At 41.3% G+C, this 9,720-nt stretch overlaps 1 protein-coding gene across 1 annotated transcript in view; it reads right to left on the reverse strand.

The window, feature by feature from the left end:
• The window catches only part of gramd2b (GRAM domain containing 2B), a 57,344-nt gene extending 55,783 nt beyond the window's left edge, over positions 1-1,561 (reverse strand). The window contains exon 1 of the mRNA XM_020534979.2: positions 1,165-1,561. Within this exon, the coding sequence (XP_020390568.2) occupies positions 1,165-1,256 (92 nt within the window). The 5' untranslated portion in view covers positions 1,257-1,561. The remainder of the gene's footprint in view (positions 1-1,164) is intronic.
• Between the last annotated feature and the right edge of the window lie 8,159 nt (positions 1,562-9,720).

The raw sequence follows: 9,720 nt of genomic DNA on the forward strand, positions 1-9,720 counted from the left end.
AATCTTTGTGGACACAACAATGTATCACTGAATATTACCGCACTGGTAGAGGCACAGTCTTCTGGTCTGCCTCCACAGATGAATGGAAAGGTGTCATCAATATTTTGATGAGTATCAGGCACATTCTCTCCTGTGCTATGGCAAATATTTATTCCTCAATCAACAATTAAACACAGCGAGGTTAATTGAACTGTTTTTTAAAAGGAGCTATTGCGTTATTCAATGGGCTGACAGTCTTCTGTTCTACTCTATTCAATGATAAAATAAAATTTTCTTTTGCTGCTTGGGACTTTGCTTTCCACTAACTGGCAGCTTTACTACAATGGCATTTCGCAGACTGGGAAGTGCTTCAGGATATCTTGGGATTAGAAAAACTGTGCATTGATCAAACAAAGTCTTCTTTTCTGCACACCCCCCCACCCCACACACTCATATTCCTTGGGATGTCAAGCTCAACTGATGCATTGTAGCCTCCTCAAGAAGCCTCACAGTGGTGGGTCAGATTCAAATCAATAGGCAATATTGGAATTACTTTCTACTGTTGTGAAGAATAATGGATTCAGAGGTGACAACATTAAGTGCACCTTTACTGTAAGTAGTTATGTGTTAGTTATGAAAATTTTGAAAGCACCTGGCACTGTATTGACATATTGAAAACAAAGTTTATTCCTTTTATTGGAGAAGAAATACTTAAACTTCAAATTTGCTTGTTTTTAAAGCTGATCAGGAAGTACTTGCTAAAGATCTGTATCTAAAATATTGTTTGTTTCAGATGCTTCCATCTAACCAAAATATTGCTGTTAGATATTGTAGAGTTAAAAGGAACTAGGTAAACAAACCTACAGAACTCAAATTAAAAGTGAAATAACGCTCATTATCTGCTACTCCTTTTCAATATAGCCCGTTAGGGCAAAATATGAAACAATGTGTTGTTCTACAAGACAGCAAAATATTGCCTGTAAAGATAAATCACTTATCATTCAGGCTTTAGAGGCCTAGTAAGCTAAACTTGAAACTAAAGTTGGCAGTAATAGTCTGTATATAGGTAAAACATACAAAAGCTACACTAAAGCAGCTTAAGATTCAAACTTTTTATTTGCAAACAACACAACATTCAGCAATTGCAATTTAAAATAATGCTTCGGAGGAAAACGTCATACTTACTGAAATGAAACGTTTTTAGAGTCTTTTTTACTAAGAAATCTTGTAGACTTCGGTTCTTCCCCAGGAGTAGAATTCTGGCTTTGCTCAGTCATTAGGATTCTTTGTTACGAATTACTCCACTTACAAACTGTCTTCACCTCTGTAGAAAACTCCCCCAGACTTCAGGGAAGAGGGGGAAGGGATGTTCTTTGTTCCAGGCAGACGTGAGTATGCTCGAAAATCGCACCACCGAACCCTGTGTGGGGTAGCCTTCCCTGAGGAAAGCCGAAAGGAGAACAAAAACTGTTCGCTAATCTAACTAGGAGAACTTACTCAGATAGATTGCAAACTTTCTTAAAGCATGCGTAGAAACTTTTATTTTGGATTTTACTGAACAGTCCACCTATCGCCCGGAGGGAACACCTCCAATTGTGCGATATCCACCCCTCCTTGCTATTTCAACCAATTATAAACGAAACTGCTAGCTCTGCAGGCACTCAGGGTGTGTATGTAAGCAACCTTCCAATTTCGTGCAGCTATCAATGGTGTAAGTACATACTGTCAGTTATTTAGACAGGGTATTACTTCACAAGGTGCCCGTGTATTTTGACCACACTGTATCAGGTAATACTTGGAGAAAATGCTGGAGCTTCGGTGAAGAAACAGATAGAAATTCACAACCTTTGAGGGCTGTCCCCACTCTTTAGCTTAACTGCATTAAGTAGAACGGAGAGGAACGTTTTGACACCCCTACGATTTGGAATAGGGTTGACCTGTGCTTGGATATTAAGCCCTGCTGTTGTTACTCTTTTAAACAGCTATAAATTTGTACAGTTTGGTTTGGATCAGTATAAAATTGAAGGCTGGGGCCAAGTTGGAAGGTCATATCGTTTATGCAGCTCAAAGAGGTTCTTCAATATCGCCTAATATTCAGTGTACTGAAGTTTGCCCTGTACTATAATGGATTCTAAGTCCAAAACAAAATAAGAAGTTTCTTCAAAAGCAATTAAAGGTAAACATGACTTCATTCCATCGCTTCAGAGATAGTAGGAACTGCAGATGCTGGAGAATCCGAGATAACAAGGTGGATAGTAGGAACTGCAGATGCTGGAGAATCCGAGATGATAGTAGGAACTGCAGTTGATGCTGCTTGGCCTGCTGTGTTCATCCAGTTCTACACCTTCATTCCATCGCTGTTTGCTCTTCCCCCCCCCCCAATAATCTGGAAAAGCACAAAACCAATAGGTGATAGCTTCCTCTGCATAAAACATTCTGAAATGGTGGACATGTCTACGTGTGTGCAGAATCTCTTCATATCTTTTGTACAATATGCAATAGCTATCTCTATGTAATCCCACCAATGGAATTATTGGTTTAATTATAGTGCTGAAAATGAGCTGCGCGGCCCTCTAGTGGCTGGAACACAGTGTGGCTCCTGATGGGTGGTTTCTGTTTTGATGACGTTGGTGAAACCCAGGGGCAGATAGGTTATACAGTTGGTTCTGCTATAATACATGTTCCGTCAATGCAAATTGGCTGTAACACGATTGATGAATAGTGGAACACTACTTCTAAAATACGAAATAACAAGGCGTAGAGCTGGATGAACACAGCAGGCCAAGCGGCATCAGAGGAGCAGGAAAGCTGACGTTTCGGGTCTGGACCCTTCTTCAGAAGATCCATTTCAAGTTTCAAAATCTCCCCTCCCCCTACCGCATCCCAAAACCAGCCCAGCTCGTCCCTGCCTCCCTAACCTGTTCTTCCTCCCACCTATCCCCTCCTCCCACCTCAAGCCGCACCTCCATCTCCTACCGACCAACCTCATCCCGCCCCCTTGACCTGTCCGTCCTCCCTGGACTGACCTATCCCCTCCCTAACTCCCCACCTACACTCACCTTTACTGGCTCCACTTCCACCTCTTTGACCTGTCGGTCTCCTCTGCACCTATCTTCTCCTCTATCCATCTTCTATCCGCCTCCCCCTCTCTCCCTATTTATTTCAGAACCCCCTTCCCCTCCCCTATTTCTGAAGAAGGGTCTCGACCCGAAACATCAGCTTTCCTGCTCCTCTGATGCCGCTTGGCCTGCTGTGTTCATCCAGCTCTACGCCTTGTTATCTCAGATTCTCCAGCATCTGCAGTTCCTACTATCTCTAAAATGCGAACTTGTGTTGGCTATAACATGATCCCATTGGTGTGTGGAGGAGCACATGTCAACATCACATGATTGTTTCACAGGCTTTGTCGTGATACGTACAATGTTAGCACCGAAAGAGTCTCCGCACCAGCATCACGTGATCATTTTGTGGGCTTTGTTGTGAAGTGCTTTCTGTGAGAGGTACAGTACAACCTCCTCCCCCATCTAGTCATCTTGACATTTTTTCAAGGTAACATGTTAAATTTACTTTTATTTCATTATTAGATATGAACAAAACATTTATTCAAGTTGTGCTATCCTTTGTGTTAGGCTTTTGAGTGATTTTTGAGCGAATATTGAGTTTTTTTTGTTGTCTGCCCCAACCCCATTTTTCCCATAGGACCCATTATTTCATTGGTGGGATTTTCTATTACACGATGTTGCGCAGGAACACAACTACGCATTATAGCAGAACCTCTGTATGGGAAATTGTTATTCCCGAGCCCACTACTGCTTGTTCTTGGTGGTCATCCCCAGTGAGCATCATTGCTCTTTTCTTCAGATGGTTTTCACTGCATCCAGAAGCAGCAATGGAACTATGTTTGCCATTAAGTTGCTATTGCCAGTGTTGGTGTGTCTACGATAGCAGTGCTATACTGTGGGCCTGGATTTGACTCATCATTGCAATCTCAGGTTTATCATGAGGGACATTACATTTCAAAGGTTTTGCATTTGGAGCAGATATCTGCATTCAGTTCAGTTTAGAAAAAACATCATTACAGCAGTATTTCCTTGAGCCACAGGGATAGCATACCTGACACATTCCCAGTCACTTCCAGTGAGGCTTTGTGTAATCCTTGCCTCTCAGCCAGACCATTGTGAACTAAAGTCTCACTCCACCCCTCTGATTCAAGAATAAAAGTTTGGCTGGCATGTTGGTGTGGTATTGACGGAGTGCTCCACTTTCAAAGGTGCACCCTTTTGATGGAGACCTTAAATTGACACTTGTCTGTTATTGCAACAGAATGTCAAAGATCCCACGATATTACCTTGAAGAAAGCAGTGGGGTTGTCCCTGGTGTCCTGACCAATGTTTAACTCCCAAACCATCTCTCAAAAACAGATTCTCTGATGATTTATATTGCTATTTATGGAAGGCTATGTGCACATTAGCTGCTTATTGCCAACATTGCAAAAATGACAACGTAACTAATGCACTTCATCGGCTATAAAGAGCTTCGGAGAGTCCCAAGATCATGAAATATAAGTGGAAATGTAAGTCTATCTTTGTTTCTGTTCCTGAATCAGACATTTGTATGTTTAAGCCCTACACTAAGCTGATTACAGAGTATATGCTGCTGTATGGTTACTGTTTAGCATTTAATAAAGTTCATAAAGAAGTTATAGGATAGCTGGTACAAAGAATGGAAAGTGCATCACGAACAACGCTAATGGTATATTTCGGCACATTATTGGAGCTTTCCTGCACATTTAAAGGGTGATGGTGGTGTTATGTCAATGGACTAACAAACCAGAGCCCCAGGCTAATGTCTCAGCATATAGTTTGAATTCTGCCATGGGAGATGGTGAAATTTGAACTCAATGAAAAGCTCTGGACCGAACAGCTGGCCTAATAGCAATCATGTAATCGCCATTAATTGTAACAAAAACACATCTGGTTCATTAATGTCCTTTGGGGGAGGAAATCTGCCATCCTTACATGGTCTGGCCTACATGTGACTCCAAACCCATTGCAATATGGTTAACTCCTAACTGCCCTCTGGCCCTCTGCTCACATTGCATGAATGAATTTTTAAAATGTTTGCTAATATTGAAGTCTGAAGTGGAAGATGCTCCATTCATCAACAGAGGCATCACAATATTTTCAATATTTACTTCTCTCAGCACTATGTATTTTTGAGTGAGTGTATGAAGACATTTTTCTTCTATTTTGACCTTATTTCCTTGTCTGCATTTCTCAGACTGGTACTGCACAAAACTGTGATAACAGGAAGAAATGCTGTACATAATTATACTACAGCTATAGGAGATGAAGAGATGGGAGAGATAACAGTATGATCTAAAAATATGAGCCTCAGGAATATAGCTCATACATCTATTCAGTAATTTATATTACAATTTGCTAAGGGCCTGTTAAACTTGCCATACTTGCCAGTATGTCTAGGACTGATCTTTGGCTTCAATTTCACCTTCTCACCTTCTCTTCCTCATCACTTTATTCTCCAAGAGTGCAAACACCTGTCCGTTCGAGCGTTAAATGAATTGAATAATGGAGCATTCACAGCCTTCTGGAGTAGAAAATTCCAAGTTTCTCAACCAGGTAAGTAAAGGAGTTTCTCCTCATCTTGGTTCTAAATGATTGATCATTTGTCCAAAATCTGTACCGCTATTCTTATATCCTTAGACTAGGGAACAATATCTTAGAATATACCCTGTCAAGCCCCTTCATTATCTTTAATGTTTCAATGGGATCACGTCTCATTCTTCTAAATTCTATGAATATAAAACCCAATTTACTCAGCCTATTGTAGGACCATCCCCTCATCCTAGACAGAAACAGAAATTTTGGGAGAAACTCATTAGGTCTGGCAACATCAGTGGGGAGAAAGCAGAGTTAACATTTCAGGTCCAGTGACCCTTCATCAGATCTAATAGTGGCTTGGAAAAGGTGGTATATATGCTGAAGACAGTGGTGGAGGAGGTGTAAGGTGGCGAGGGAGCCCAGAGAGAGAGAACACTAGTTAGACAAACAAAGGGATGGATAATGGTAAGCCAGGGAAAAAGAAAAACTGATAATTGGGACCATGAGTAGGTGAAAATGGGTTGGCTGTCATGAAAATAGATGGCATGATGATAGGGTCACGGGTGTGGGGTTGTGTAGAGGGCATGGAAAAACATATTCAAGCCCTAAAATTATTGAATTCAGTATTGAGTCTTGAAGGCTGCAGGGTCCCCAAGCAGAAAACGAAATGCTGTTCTCCCAGCTTGCATTGAGCCTTGCTGGACCACTGTAGCAGGCCTGAGATAGAAATGTTGGCCAGGTAATATGGTGGTGTCTTCAAATGTCAGGCAACCGAAAGTTTGGGATCATTTATGAGGACAGAACATAGGTGTTCTGCAAAGTCATTGCCCAGTCTGCATTTCGTCTCCCTAATGTCGAGGAGACCACATCCCCATATACCAATCTACTGTGAACATTTTCTTTCACTCCCTCCAATATAATTATGTCTTTCCTTTTAAATGTAAAATTACTGAATAGGAGATTGGATTTCAACATGCCATTTGCTTTCTTAGTTGCTTGCTTTACATTTCAATTTTACTGAACGTCAACTTGTAAATTTCATGTCTTTTAGAAAAAAACTGCTTTTTATTTTAATGACCAAGGTGAATAATCTCACATATTATGTTCTATCTGCCACCCTGTTTCCCACTCACTAAACTTGTTCATATCTCTTTGCAGACTCTATCCAACTCACAGCTTACCTTTCCATCTAGCTGTGTATTATCAGCAAACTTAGTTACATTACATTTTACATATTTTAAACAAAGTTGTAAGTGGCTGAGGGCCCACAATGATCCTTGTGACACTTGTCTAGTGCTTACCAGATATTATTATCCCTGCTGTTTGTTTCCTGTTGGTTAATCAATCCCTGTCCATGCGAATATATATCATCTCCATTAGCTTGTGTACTAAACTTTTGTGTAGCAGTTCTTGAATACCTTTTAGAAATCCAAGTGTACTCCATCTACTGGTGCCCCTTTATTCCCCCTAACAATTACATCCTCAATCATCTTGAATAAGTTCATCAAACAGAATTTCCCTTTGGTAAAATCGTGTTGATTTGTTCTAATCGTAATATGTTTTTCTAAGTGTATTGTTAAGACTATCTTATTAATAGCTTCCAACACTTCTCATTGATGTCAGGCTAACTGTTCCCTGTTTTTCTGTTTAGTTTGCTATCTCAGAAAGGAGGACGTAATGTTTGCTAACTTCAGTCAGTTCGGAATCTAAAGAATTTTGGGAAATCATAACCAGTGCAAAAATGTCTAATATGTAATATGTATGTTATATGTATTTTAGTTCTTTGAGTTTCTCCAATACTTTTCTCTGCTAATATTAATTTAGCTTAATTTCCTTACTCTTATAAACTCCTAATTTACCCTGTATTTCTGGTGAGGTAAAGTCAACATAGTCCCAGCAGACAATAGGCTCCTGTTTGAGATATGTGACTGGTAGTGGGTTTAATCTGAGGGATACCACACCTCAAGCGAGGAGTGAAGTTGAGAAGGTAGGACTTGCATGTCACTTCAGCCAGCGCGGGAATTGAACTTGTGCTGTTGGCATAACTGTGCACCGCTAACCAGCTAACTGAGCACTCCCACACCTCCACCACCCCCACATTGCTATAGTCCATGGACCACAGAGGTGCAGTCTCACTGGAGAGTGAGAGGACTGGAGTTTAACCCGAGGGTCACCACACCTCAGGCAAGGGGCAAGGTTGAGAAAGCAGGACCTTTGTGGTAATCGCAACTGATGTGGGAACTGAGGCCATGCTGTTGGCAACAGTCTGCATTGCAAACCAGCCGTCCAGCTCATTTCTTTTGTAATTGGCTTTGTCTGAGGCTATTGTTTGTGATTAGAGTATTTTAACTTGAAATCTCATTGAGTCTTTTTCTAAGCTGAGGAGACAACCTATTTTCCCTGGGTAGGATTTTCCCTGGGCAGGACTTTCCTTGCGTGGGTGGGAAACAGATTTCAGGATTGATTCCTGCTCCTGAACTCGTGCCATGGTGAGAAACAAGCACTCGTTGTTATTTTAACAGAGAACTCCCTTCATTGGCCAGAACAATAATTCACCATTCAAACAGGGTCACAAAGCTGAAGGATAAACTGGAGGCTTTCTAGCTAGATAGGGGCAGCAAGCCGTAATCAAAGATATCTGTGTATGAGCGAGAAAGAGAGAGCATTTCAAAATGGAAGTGCCCTTGTTCTATGTTTTTAAACTCTAAGCTTAAAATCTGAGAACCTCTCTACAGGTTGGCCTGTGATGACCCCTACACATAGGCATAGAAAGAAAAATTGCTGGTACCCTGGCCTGCAGCTGGTCCTCCTCACCTGTCAGAACCTGGAGGCCAAATGTAAAACCCTAGTCATCCTGCTTTGGTTAGCCTTAAGTGGCTGTTCATGATCTACATCAGCTGCCCTGCCACACGTGAGCTGATAGCTCTGTCAGTCACCATTGCACTCCAGTTCTGCCTCTACGCTACTGGGTTGGAGGTGAGATAGAGTCAGGAACCTACATTCTGGCTGGAGCGACTATTCCCATTGTGACTCCTACATCCAATTCTGGTCCGGGGAGCACTACCTAACCCATCGCCAGTGCTTTAACATAATGTAGCTCTCTTATCTCTAGTGCCATTCCAGTATATCTCTCTCTACCTTGTCTACAGTTTCAACATCCTTTCTAACAAAGTATTCCAAATGAGGCCTAACCAGTGTTACATAAATATTTGGCAAAATTTCCTATTCTCTGCCTCTATGAATAAAGTCAAGGAGTCAATTTATTTTTCTAAACAGTATTTTTTCTACTTGCCCTGCTGCCTTTAAAGATTTATATGCATACGTTTCTGCCTTCGAGCTTATTTCTTCCTATTTTGACACTTTCTTTTCTTATCCCCTTGTTTAGACTCTTCCCACCAAAATTCATGATTCTCCTGACACCCTAAAGGATTTTAAAATAATTTCTAGTTTCCTGGTCCCATCTGTCTCTTCACTATGGACTTCCAATCACCCTATACTTGCATTGCTCCATAGAATAGTCTGAGAGTTCATTGGCTTCTTCTTTGAAAGGAGGTCTATGGTCCCCATCTGCCATCGCCTTCCTCTGCTGGGCTGAGTTGTTCTCTCATTGAGCAATTTCTCTTTTAACTCGTCTCAATTCCTTCAAATAAAAGGCACGGTCATGGGTCCCCATATAGGCCATGGTTATGCTTGTTTTTTTTTTGTGGAGTTTATAGAACATTCCTTGTTCCAGTTCAATTTGGGGGTTCCCTCTCCCAACTTTCTCCAGTACATCGATGGCTCTATTGGTATCGTCCTACTTTCATTTCAAACTGGAAACATTACCCAGCTGGCTTCCAATTTCTACTCTTCTCTCAAATTCACACAGTCCATCTCTGTGTCTTCTCTTCTCTTCCATAGCTCCTGTGTCTACATTTTTGGAAATTGGCTATCCATTATTATTTTTTTCAAACCCAGCAAAACTCTCAGCTACCTTGACTACACTTTCTCTTACCCTGCTTCCTGTAAGGATTGAATCCATTCAATCTAGTTCCTCCATCTCCTCTGTATCTGTTCCAATGACACTGCCGTACACACACAGACAGACACACAGACAGACACACAGACAGACACACAGACA

This window comes from Rhincodon typus, chromosome 3, assembly GCF_021869965.1.
Source record: "Rhincodon typus isolate 14 chromosome 3, sRhiTyp1.1, whole genome shotgun sequence".
In the NCBI taxonomy this organism is placed as follows: Eukaryota; Metazoa; Chordata; class Chondrichthyes; order Orectolobiformes; family Rhincodontidae; genus Rhincodon; species Rhincodon typus.